This window comes from Empidonax traillii, unplaced genomic scaffold (assembly GCF_003031625.1).
Source record: "Empidonax traillii isolate 1590-97213 ecotype Southwest subspecies unplaced genomic scaffold, ASM303162v1 scaffold2509:size30479, whole genome shotgun sequence".
Classification (NCBI taxonomy): Eukaryota; Metazoa; Chordata; class Aves; order Passeriformes; family Tyrannidae; genus Empidonax; species Empidonax traillii.
The window spans coordinates 14848-26433 of record NW_020957702.1 but is presented as its reverse complement, the minus strand read 5'-3'; the positions used below and the strand labels follow the sequence as shown (position 1 = coordinate 26433).

Below are 11586 nucleotides of genomic sequence, written 5' to 3'. Positions count from 1 at the left end.
GACCACGTGCACTGCTGCCCCCAGGGCTACACCTGTGACCCCGAGGGGGGCAGCTGCCTGCAGGAGGGGGTCCCCAGCCTGCCCTGGGTGAGGAAGACCCCGGCACTGCCCCGAGGGGGACAGGTGACATCAGGGAACGTCAAGTGTGACGAGGAGACGAGCTGCCCCGACGGGAACACGTGCTGCCGTGCCAGCCTGGGCACCTGGGGGTGCTGCCCCCTCGAGCAGGTCTGGGGGGCTCTGCCCACCCCCCCACTGTGGGGACAAGGACACGGTGGGGTCCCCAGCGGGGTGGGGGGCCAGGGTGGTACACCCAGGGGGGTGAGGATCTCACCCAGGGCTGAGATTCCAGGGGTGACCTTGGAGGGGGGGACAAGGCTCAGGGGACCCCAGGTGGCTGGAGCAGCTGGATGGGGGACACGGGGACATTCAACAGGACACGGCCACTTTCTTTCCCCCCCACTCCCCCGTGGGGTGGAGTGGGGCTCCCCTGTGTCCTGGTGGGACAAAGGCCATTGTCCCCTTTCCCCTAGGAAGGACAAAGCGAGATGACCCTTTGATCCTTGAGGGATGAGGGCACATGTCCCCTGTCCCCGAGGAGGAATGGGGAGGGCTCTGCTCCCCAGTGTCCCACTGGAATGAGGCCCTTTTGCTCCCTCCCACCACCATGTGACCCTCTGTGCTAACTGGGACCAGTTTGGGGCTCCAGTGGCAGGAGGTGATCCAGGGACACAAAGCCACCAGGGTGCTCAGGGACCTTCATGTGGGACAAGTATCATGAGGGGGTCCCTCTATCTGTGCCCCCTCATAGTGAAGATGAAACCAGGTTGGGTCAGGGGGGACTGGGGACAGCAGGAACAGACAGGAGGGGGCACGTTTGTCCCCTGGGGTCCCCAGCATGAAGTTGGGGGGTCCCTGGTGGAGCTCCCCTATGCTCAAGCTCCCACTTTCTGCCCCCCAGGCCGTCTGCTGCTCTGACCATGTGCACTGCTGCCCCCAGGGCTACACCTGTGACCCCGAGGGGGGCAGCTGCCTGCAGGGGGGGGTCCCCAGCCTGCCCTGGGTGAGGAAGACCCTGGCACTGCCCCGAGGGGGACAGGTGACATCAGGGAATGTCACATGTGACGAGGAGACGAGCTGCCCCGACGGGAGCACGTGCTGCCGGCTCAGCCTGGGCACCTGGGGGTGCTGCCCCCTCGAGCAGGTCCGGGGGTGTCCCTGCAGTATGGGGGTCCCAGGGGTGGGGTGGGGGTCCCAGGGCACGAGGTGTTGGGCATGGAATGGGTGGGTTCAGACAGAGCGTGGCTTTGGTGCCAAGCAGGGCTGGGAGGGAAAGGGAGTCCCACAACTTTGTCACTGCCACATTTGTCACTGCCCCAACCTGCACGGAGGCTCTGCGGGCACCTTGGGGACAGGGTTTGGCACCGTCCCTGGGGCTCTGCTGGTGCAATGGGATACACGGAGTGGGGAGGTCGGGATAGCACCCAAATGCCCAGCTCCCTGGGTACCCAGACACCTGAATCCCCCAGATACCTGGGTCCCTGCTACTTGAACACCTGTGTCCCCCACTGCTCCCAGCCTGTCCTGTGTCTCCCCCCTCTCCAGGCCGTCTGCTGTGGGGACCACAAGCACTGCTGCCCCCGGGGCTACACCTGCAACGTGGCCACCGAGAGCTGTGAGAAACTGCTGCTGGCGCCCACCCCGCTGCTTCCAGCGCCTGCAGACCCCCGTGGGGCGCCCTCCCCCCTGCGCTGGGCACCCCCCGTGCCCCCCGCCCCGCTGCGAGCCACCGGTGCCCACCCAGGTGCCCCCGTGCCCTGCAGTGCCACCAGCTCCTGCCGCGGGGGGCAGCGGTGCTGCCGGGCCCGGGGGGGCTCCTGGGGGTGCTGCCCCTTCGCCCAGGTTAGTGGGAGGGCACGCCAGGGTGGGGGTCTGGGTGGCATCACCCCCTCCCCTCCTCACCCCGTGTGTTTCCCCCCGCCCCGCAGGGTTCCTGCTGCTCCGACGGCCGCCACTGCTGCCCCGCGGGGTCCCGCTGCACGGGGGGGGGCTGGGGGTGCAGCCCCCAGCGCTGGGACCTGCCCTCCCCCCCATCCAGGGAGCTGCTCTGATGCCCCCCCCTCCCACCCTGAGTGCCGCCACCCCAATAAACGGTTTGTAGGAGGAGCCCCACCCCTGGTGCTGGTGTGTGTGTGTGGGGGGGGAAACGGAGGCAGGAGGCAGAGGCTGGGGGGGATTTTGTGTGTTTAATATATTAATGCCTCTAAGGAGCAGGCAGGATGTGCAGGCAGGTGCAGGCAGCAGCTCCCTGCCCAGCCTGGCACCTGGGGGGGTCCCCGTGTGTCCCCCCCCCCGCTGCCGGCCCGGCCCCCACTGGCCCTTCTTCATCCTCACCACGTAGAAAACGTTTAGAAACACAATTAAAATCCAAAGGGGGATGAGGTGGGGGGCAGGGACAGGGACCCCCCAGGCTCCTACGGCAGCTTGGAGGCACCGCTGGCTCGGGGGGCAGTGCCAGCCCCCCCTGTCCTGCAGGGACGCAAACAGGGACACGGCTCAGGACCGGGGGGCACATGGAATGTGCAATTCCCACCCCCCAAATGACAGGGGATGTCGCAAGGAGGACACAGAGGGGACAGGGCAGGGGTCCCAAGCAGATGTGGACAGAGGAGGCCTAGTGGTGGTCCCTGTGCCCCCTCCCCTGGCAGGAGAGTGGGTGGGCAAGGGACAGGGGCAGGGAGGGGTGGTGGCAGAAAGGGACAAGGGTGGCAGGGTGCTGTAGGGGTGGGATGGGACAGGATGGTGGGCTGGGATGGAGGTGGGAGAGGACAGTGACAAGACAGGATGGTGTGGCATGGCACGGCACGGCACGGCAGTGGGACGGGACAGTGACGGGAGAGGACACCGGCGATGGAATGGATGACAGCAGCGGTGTACCCTCCATCCCAGCACCCCTGGGACGTGCCCCCCCCCCCTCCCCACACTCACTTCACATTGAAAACCATCAGGGGTCGCTCCTCCCGCTTCTGCCAGGGGCTCTTGCGGTCGCCGCCTTCGTCCCCCCCATCGCCCGCCTCCGTCAGCGCCTCCTCCTCGGGGCTGGTCAGGGAGTCTCGGGGGGCTTCGCTGGCGCTGCTGCGCCCGCTGCCCCCCCCGCGCCGCCCCCCGCTCCCCGCTTCCAGCAAGGGGGCCAGCGAGCTGTCCTCGGGGGAGGGGGCGGGCAGGGGGGGCCGGGGCCCCCCGTCCTCCCCCCCACCTGCGGCGGCCCGGGGGAGGCGGGCGGGGGGCGCGGGGCCGGGCCCCCTCTCGCTGCCCTGCAGGTCGATGTAGGAATGCCGGACCTGGGAGGAACGCCCGTCCAGGGACACGAACCAGGCTCGGGGAGGGGGGGGACCTCCCAATTCCAGGAGCTGCTGCCCCGCCAGCGCCTGCAGCTCCCCGTTGAGCTGGGCCACCGCCGACCCGTCCAGCAGCACCGGGATGGCCACCGAGCCGCTCACCGGTTGGGGGGCACGGGCAGCCCCCCAGTTTTCCCCTTCCTCAAAGGGCTGCCCGGACGATGGGGGGGCCGGGGGGGCGGACGTGGCTGCCGAGGAGCTGGACCCCGCATCGGATTCGGGGGGTCCCTCCGGCTCGCCGGGCGCCAGGCGCATGTATCGGGCGGGGATGAGCAGGGTGGGCATCACCCCCCGGTAAACATCCTCGGGACCCCCGCCCCGGTCCAGGGGCCCGCAGAGAAGGAGCGGGCCGGGGGGTGCCAGCGAGGGCGGGCGGGGCGGGGGCTCAGGCAGCGGGTGCTCGGTGGGCTGCCCTCCGTAGCGGGAGAACCCCGAGGGCGAGGGGGGCCGCGGGGGGAAGGCGGGGGTGCCCCGGGGATGCTGCTCCTCGGGGGGCTGCAGCCCGTCCACCGAGCGGGCGGCCCTGAGGCCGAAGGCTTCTCCGGGGCGCCCATAGTCCTCCGTGGCGGGGGGCTGGCGGCGGCGGGGGGCCAGGGTGGCCGCGGGGGTCCCGCGGGGGCCAGCGCGGAGCTGGGCGGGGGCCGGCGGCTGGAAGAAGTCCGGGCGGGCCGGGGTCAGCTCGCGGGTCGAGGGGGGCAGGCTGGGGGTGGGCAGGTCGGTGTCCCCCCCGGAGGAGGCGGTCTCCAGGTGGCTGCCCCCGCACAGAAGGTCCAGCTGGGACACGGATGTCGCCTGGTCCCGGCGCGCCCCGTCCAGCGGCCCCGGCAGCGGCAGCTTGCGGTGCTGAGCACGGGGCTTCAGGCACCGTCGCCTGCGGGGGGGAGATTCGGGGGGGGCACCCGTGGGTGCGCGGGTCCCCCAACAGCCCCCCCGCTGGAGGGAGCTGGAGGAGGGGACTGTAGCCAGCGACAAGGTACCCAGGGATGCTGGGGAGTGGTGTACCCCCTTCCCAATCATCTCTAGGGTATTAGGGAGTGGTATGTTTCCCCCAAATCCTGGTGAAGGGTACCCAAGGGTGTTGGGGATGGTTGCCCCCCCTCCCAACCTTGTTCTAGGGCACCCAGGGGTGTTGGGGTTTGGTGTCCCCCACTCCCAGTCCAGCTAGAGGGTACTCAGGGGGTGCTGAGGATTGGTGTCCAAGGGGTTTTGAGGAGTGGTGTTTGTCTCTCAAATCCACTTCCAGGGCACCCAGAGGTGTTGGGGATTGGTGTCCACCTTCCCAACCCAGCTTTAGGGCACCCAGGAGTGCCAAGAGGGCAGTTCCCCCCTTATAAATCCAGTTAGAGGGGATCTGGGGGTGCCACAGGGTGGTGCCCCCTCCTCAGTGGGTGCTGGGAGGTCGTGCCCCCCATTTCCAAGTGCCATGGGGTGGTGCCCCCTCCCCATAACCAGCCATAGGGCACCCAGGGATGCCAGGGAATGTCCCCCCCCAGCTATAGGGCACCCAGGGGTTCCAGTGGGTGCTGAACACCCATTCCCACATGGAATGTCAGGCTGGGGGGCAAGGCAGGGGGGTGTTCCCACCCCCCACCAGGGTCAGGGGGGTGCTAACCTGCAGTAGTAGATGAGGAGGCAGAGGAGGATGAGGACGAGGAGGGCCAGAGCACCCAGGATGGTGAGCAGGAAGATGGTGTGGTAGGTGGTGATGTCCGTCACACCCGCCGCCATCGCCACCAGCCCTGGGGACAGCGGGGTCAGAGGGGCAACAACCCCCCCAAGGGCACCCCAGGGGGCTGCCACTGCCCCCCTAGACAGCCCTGGGGAAAGCGGGATCAAAGGGGGAACCCTCACCCCACCAAGAGCACCCCAGGGTGGTGCCACTCCCCAAAGACTGCCCTGGAATGGGGAGTCAGGGGGAGAAGCCCCCACCAGAGACCCCAGGAGGCTGTGACCTCCCCCCCACCTCAGACAGCCCTGGGACAGGGGGGCTAGAGGGGAACCCCCTCCCACCAGAGCACCTCAGGGGGATGCCAGGCCCCCAGACAGCCCTGGAGATGGTGGGGTCAGAAGGGAACCCCACCCCACTCAGAGCACCCCCAAGACAGTCTGTCCCCAGGGCCAGGAGGACTCAGGTTGGTGGCACCCACTAAAGGTGGCACATGATGCATTTCCCACTCTCCCACTTTCAGAAAATCCATTTAAGGTGCTTTGAATAAATGCCCAGGGAGAGGGCACACTCACCTGTGCTGGGGGAGGGCAGAGCCGCTGCCCAGTATCCCAACTGGGAGGAGACGAATGTCCAGTAGAGCTGCCGGCCTTCCTTGCGGATCAGCCCCGTCCCGTTCCGGACCCACAGCCCTGCCGGGACACACGTCGGGCTGAGACCCCCCCAAACTCATCACACCCCCCCCACACACACACACCATCCGTGTCACCCTTCTACCACCCACCCCCACCCAGAACCCCCCCAAAACCAGCACTCACCGCTCTTGGGGTCAAACCTCCAGGCCGGGACGCTGGTGGCCACCACGGCCGCGGCCTCGGGGGCCAAGGGGACGGACAGATGGACGGGGCCGGCCAGCGGCACCTCGGTCCCGTTACCGGTGAACAGGTGAACACTGAGAGCCGCCACCGGCGCCAGCTCCAGCCACGTGCCATTGGCTGCGGGGACAACGAGGGGACGTCCAGGAGGGGACACGCCACGGGGTGACACCCCCCCCCAACAAGGCAACAGTGTCCCGTGTACAAAAATTACAAAATAAAATGAAATAAATGAAAATAAATAAAAATAAATAAAAATAAAGTTTAAAAAATAAAAATAAGATAGAAAATTAAGAAATATAAAAATAAGTATAAAGTAAAAAAAAAAATAAAATAGAAATTTTAAAAATATAAAAATAAATAAAAATAAAGTAAAAAAAACCCACTAAAAATAAAATAGAAATTTAAAAAATATAAAAATAAAATTTTAAAAAATTATTAAATTAAAAATTATTTTTAAAAGAAACAATAAAAATAAAATAAAAAAACAAATATAAAAGTAAAATAAAATTAAATTTAAATTATAATAAAAATAAAATAAAAATAAAAATAAAAGATACGTTAAAAATAAAAATTAAAATCCAAACAAAATAAAAACGAACGCACAAGTAAAACAAAATTAAAATAAAAATTTGAAAGATCAAAACATTCAAAAATAAATTTAAAAGAAATATATTATAAAAAATAAAATAAAATAAAAAGTAAAATAAAAAATATAAACATAAAAATAAAAAAAAACCATAAAAATAAAAAATACAAAATAGAATAAATAAATTTTAAAATTTAAAAATAAAAATAAAATAAACATAGAAATAAAGTAAAAAGAAAAAACCACAAGAGAATAAATAAAAAATAAATTAAAAAAATAACATAAAAAGAAACATACAGATAAAAATAAAATAAAAAATAGACGCAAACTCAAAGTAAAATAAAGAAAATAAATACATTTAAAAGGAAAAATAAAAAGTAAATAAAAAAAAAAATATACCGGTGCCGTCCTGCTCTGTGCCGAGGAAGGCGGGGAAGGCGCGGGCCAGGCTGGGGCCGGAGGCGGCGGTGAGGGACGCGGCGAGCTGGCTGTAGGTGGAACTGCGGGGCAGGCGGGCTGCCCGCCGAGGGAACTGCACCCACGGCTGCCCACGGCCACCTGCGGGGACACGGCGCGGGTGGCAGCACCCAGGGGAGCTGGCGGTGCCACCCTCTCCCACCCACATCCCTTCCCCCGGCTCACCTGGGGATCCCAGGAGGATCTGGACCAGGTCCTCGTAGAGGATGAGGGTGGCAGGGCGCTCTGGGAGCAGGTAGAGGCTGATGGAGGCGTACACTGCAAGGGGGGCAGGGAGGAGGGGTGATGGGGGGACCCCAATTACACACACAGACCCCTCAAGGCAAGGGGGACTGGGGGGACCGATGGGTTCCCCAGAGAGGGTGGGGAAGGGGGGCCAGGGCAGCAAGAGGTGGGCACAGGGACAGGGACAGGAGGTGGCAGGCAGTGGGCAGGGTGGGGGTACTCCCTGCATACCCCCATCCCTGTACCCCTCCAACCCTGCACCCCTCCAACCCTGCACCCCCATCTCTGTGCACCCCCTCCCTACACCCCTCCATCCTCATCCCTGTACCCTCCCATCCCGGCACACCCCCATCCCTGCACACCCCCATCCCTGGATCCCCATCCCTGGATCCCCATCCCCACCCCCCTTGCCCACCCCCACATGTCCCACTCCCCTCCAAGGTGGTCCCACTGATGCCACCCTCCCACCCTGGGGACAAGGGCTAGAGCCCATCCCAAGGGGGCCCTACAACCCCCCCACCCTAGGAAGGGGGGACTTAGGACCACCAGGACATGGTTGTCCCCTCCCAAAGGGGCCAGACCCCCCCAAAAACCCTTCTGTAAAAAACTCTCGACCCAAAGGCTCTTTGGAGTCCCCCATAAGGAAGGGACTGAGGCCTCAGTAGGGGACTGGATGTCCCCAGTAAGGGATTGGGGTCCCAGGAAAGGATTGGGGTTCTCCACAAAGGGACTGGGGGTCCTCAGGAAGGAATCAGGGACTTAGGAAAGGAGTGGGGTCCCCTCGGACAGACTGAGGATCCTCAGGAAGGGGCAGAAGGTCCCCCAGTAAGGGATCAAGGAACCCCAGTAAGAGACTGGAACTCCCCCACACCAATAAGGGAGGAATGTGAGACCCTGTTTAGGGCTCGGAGCCTCCCCTAAGGAACTGTGATCCCCAGTAAGGGACCAGTTCTCCCAGTAAGGGATCTACAACTCCAACAGTGAAGAATCAGGGTTCCCCCCCAAAAGGGCTCAGAACATCCCAGTAAGGAATTCTGAACCCCGTTAGGGGCTCAAAGCCCTCCAGTAAGGGATTGGGGACCCACATGTGGATTCGAAACCCCCCAGTAAGGAACTTTGAACCCCCTGTGAGATTCAGAGCCCCCCAGTAAGGGATTGGGGACCCACATGTGGACTCAAAGTGCCCCCAGTAAGGAATTTAAAATCCCGAGCAGACTTTAAGCCCCCCAGTAAGGGATTGTGTCCCCCCAGCAGAGCTCAAAGCCCCCCCAGTCAGGGCCTGGGGACCCTCATAGGGACTCAAACCCCCCCAGTAAAGTAATTTGACCCCCCAGTCAGACTCAGATCCCCCCCCAGCAAGGCACCCTGAGCCCGGGGGGGGCACGGGCGGTGACTCACGTGGCAGTTTGGTGACGCGCCAGGGCGCGGAGGCCGGGACGTATCCTCGGCGGGCGGCGGTGACGAGCAGCCAGGAGCCCAGGCGGTAGGGCACGGGCAGGACCCCCGTGCCCGTGTGGTCGGTGGTCCCGGCCGCCAGCGCGCTGCGGGCGCCGAACACGTCCAACACGGCCTGCGCCAGCGGGGCCAGCGTCCCGCTCTCGTACACCTGCACCCGCAGCAGCACCTCTGAGGGGCAAATGGGGATTCAGGGGGAACGTGGCATCACCCTGGCAGTGGGACCAACCCACGGGGGCACAGCTGGTGGAGGGTGGGCACTATCCCAGGGGGTACAGGGTCACCATTCAGGGCCTCCATCCTGACAGCTGATGGGACCTCTCTCAGTGGGTCCTGGTCACCGCCCTGATGGGTCATGGCCACCATCTCAGCAAGTCATGGCCACCATCCCAGGGAGTCCTGGCCACCATCCCAGGGAGTCCTGGCCACCATCCTTGGGGTCCCAAGCCACCGTCCCAGCAGGCGGTGGGACACATCCTGTCAGGTCGTGGCCACCATCCCAATAGGTGGTGGGATCTGTCCTGCTGGGTCATGGGCACCATCCAGGGGGGGTTCTAGGGTCCTAGGCCTCTATCCCAATGGGTGATGGGATGTGTCCTGATGGGTGATGGTCATCATCCTCATGGGATCACAGGCCCCCATTCCAGCAGATGGTGGGGCACATCCTGGCAGGTCATGGCCTCCATCCCAACAGGTGGTGGGACCTGTCCTGGTGTGTCATTGCAACGATCCTTGTGGGATATGGGCACTACCCCAGCAGATGGTGGATCATGGCCACCAGCCCAGGGGGTCAGAGGCCACTATCTCAGGAGGTCCCAGGCCACCATCACAACAGGTGGTGGGACACATCCTGGTGGATCATGGCCACCAGCCCAGTGGGTCATGGCCAGAATTCCAGTAGGGGATGGGACCTGTACTGATGGGTCATGGGCACCATCCCAACAGGTGTTGGGACCTGTCCCAGCGGGTCATGGCCATCACCTTGGTGGTCCATGGTCACTATCTTGGCAGGATGGTGGGACCCACCCTGATAGGGACCATCCCAGAAGGCCATGGGCACCATCCTGGTCAGTCACAGCCACCAACCTGACGGGTCACGGGCACCATCCCAGCAGGTGGTAGGACCCATCCCAGTGGCCACCATCCCAGCAGGTCACAGCCACCTCCCAGCTGGGTCACAGGTGCCCCCCAGCAGGCAAGAGACACTGTCCCGGCTGATGTGGGCACCACCCCTGTGCCCCTCTCTCTGCCCGCCCTGCACTCCCCCTGGGGGGGAATCATGGCCCCAGGGAGTCATGCCCATTTGGGTGGGTGCACTCAGTCACATCCCCCCCACACCAGGGGCCACCCAGGGCCACCCCCCAAGGTGCCACTCTCATGTATCACAAGTTCGGGGGGTCTCGACCCCAGCGGGCCCCACCAGCAGTGCAGGGGGTGGTCCCCCACTGCTGCAGGGGAGGGGTGAGCCCTGTTCGAGGGGGAGGGGGTACCCTAAACCCTGGTGTGCCCCCGGCCCCCCCGAGCCGGCGCCGTTCCTGCGCATGATCCGCAGCCTTTGGCAGCGGTCCCGGCTCCGGCGCCGTCACCCAGGCAACGACCTCCTTCATCCCGCGCCCCGGGGCTCCCGGCACCCCCTGCCTGTCCCCCCGCAGCCCTTGCCCCCCCAGAGCCCCCACACACCACCCAGCCCACCCCCGCCCCCGCCCACATGTGGCCCAGATGTGGCAGAGGGTGAGGGGGAGAATTCCCGGCAGCTGCTTCAGGGATGCACCGGGCGGGGGTCCCGCATAGCAGGCACAGCCGGCACCCAGGGGCAGGAATGTCCCCGCGGCCACAGCCGGCCACCCGCAGCTGCCGGGGGACAGCTGTCACCAACGGCCACCCCGCTGTCCTCTGGAAAGGGGGGGTTGAATGGTGCCACCCCCAGCACGGGGGTACAGCTGCGGCTTCCCCACTGTCTGTCCCCCCACTTTCACCAAGGGGTCCCCAGAGGCTGGCACGGCCACCACGGGGTACATTGGCCCCGCTGCTGACTCCCCAGTGCCTCCCAGTCTGACCCCAGTGCCTCCCAGTCTGACCCCGTGGTCCCATGAAGGATGGGTGGGGGTGCCAGGCCCTGGGGTGGCAGTGGGGAGCCCCGTCACTGCTGTCACCCTGCTGGGACAGGGACGGGCAGGGGAGATGCCACTGGGGAGCTGAGCCAGCACAGACAGGACCTCCCTCATCCCTGGACACGCCTCACCTTGGCACAGGGGCACTGCCAAGAGGGTTTGGGCTGAGGGTGAGGGGTCACAGTGAGCTGTAGGGACCCCACAGTGGCGCTGCACCCCAAGGCCTACCCTGCCTCCCCAATGCACTCCCCACCATCCTGCACCGCTGGGTGCTGCTTAAGACCCCCACCCACCCACCATCGTGCACCACTCAGCATGGGACCCCCACCCACCCTCCTGCATCCACAAGCTCTGTCCATCATCCCCACCCAACTTCCTTCACCCCCTTGGTTGGTGACCCCCCCCCACCATCACACACCCTCGGCACTGCCCAGGACCAGCCCCCCACCATTCTGTACACCAAGGCCTGAGACCACCCCCAGCCTCTCATCCCCCCCAAGCTCTGCTCATGACCCCCCACCCACCCAGCCGCACCCCCTGGCACGGCCCAGGCCCTCCACCCACCCCCCACCCATCACTCTCTGCCCGCCAGTGGCCAGAACCGCCCGGGGAGGGGGAGACGGACAGACAGACTGGGATGGAGGGGGACAGGGGGGGCATTCGGACAGACAGAGCCGGGGGCGAACGGAGGATGGACAGGGGGATGGATGGAAGGGATGGACGGGGGGCGCGGGCGCGGCAGGGTTGGCGCGGGCAGGGACGGGGGTGTGGGGACCGGGGAGTGTCGGGG

At 63.4% G+C, this 11586-nt stretch overlaps 2 protein-coding genes across 4 annotated transcripts in view; one reads left to right on the top strand and one right to left on the bottom strand.

The window, feature by feature from the left end:
• The window catches only part of GRN (granulin precursor), a 6148-nt gene extending 3982 nt beyond the window's left edge, over positions 1–2166 (top strand). The window contains exons 10-13 of one of the 3 annotated variants that reach the window (XM_027909907.1): positions 1–228; positions 962–1204; positions 1606–1902; positions 1989–2166. In XM_027909907.1, coding sequence (XP_027765708.1) covers positions 1–228; positions 962–1204; positions 1606–1902; positions 1989–2111 — 891 coding nt within the window. In that variant the 3' untranslated portion in view covers positions 2112–2166. The remainder of the gene's footprint in view (positions 229–961; positions 1205–1605; positions 1903–1988) is intronic. The other 2 variants (XM_027909910.1, XM_027909909.1) reach the window with 2 other exon arrangements.
• Positions 2167–2227: 61 nt separating this feature from the next.
• FAM171A2 (family with sequence similarity 171 member A2) overlaps positions 2228–11586 on the bottom strand; it is a gene marked incomplete at its 5' end in the record, with an annotated part of 10403 nt that continues 1044 nt past the window's right edge. Inside the window, 8 exons of the mRNA XM_027909906.1 lie at positions 2228–2529; positions 2989–4269; positions 5011–5137; positions 5640–5756; positions 5883–6059; positions 6928–7086; positions 7171–7263; positions 8629–8856. Coding sequence (XP_027765707.1) covers positions 2475–2529; positions 2989–4269; positions 5011–5137; positions 5640–5756; positions 5883–6059; positions 6928–7086; positions 7171–7263; positions 8629–8856 — 2237 coding nt within the window. The remainder of the gene's footprint in view (positions 2530–2988; positions 4270–5010; positions 5138–5639; positions 5757–5882; positions 6060–6927; positions 7087–7170; positions 7264–8628; positions 8857–11586) is intronic.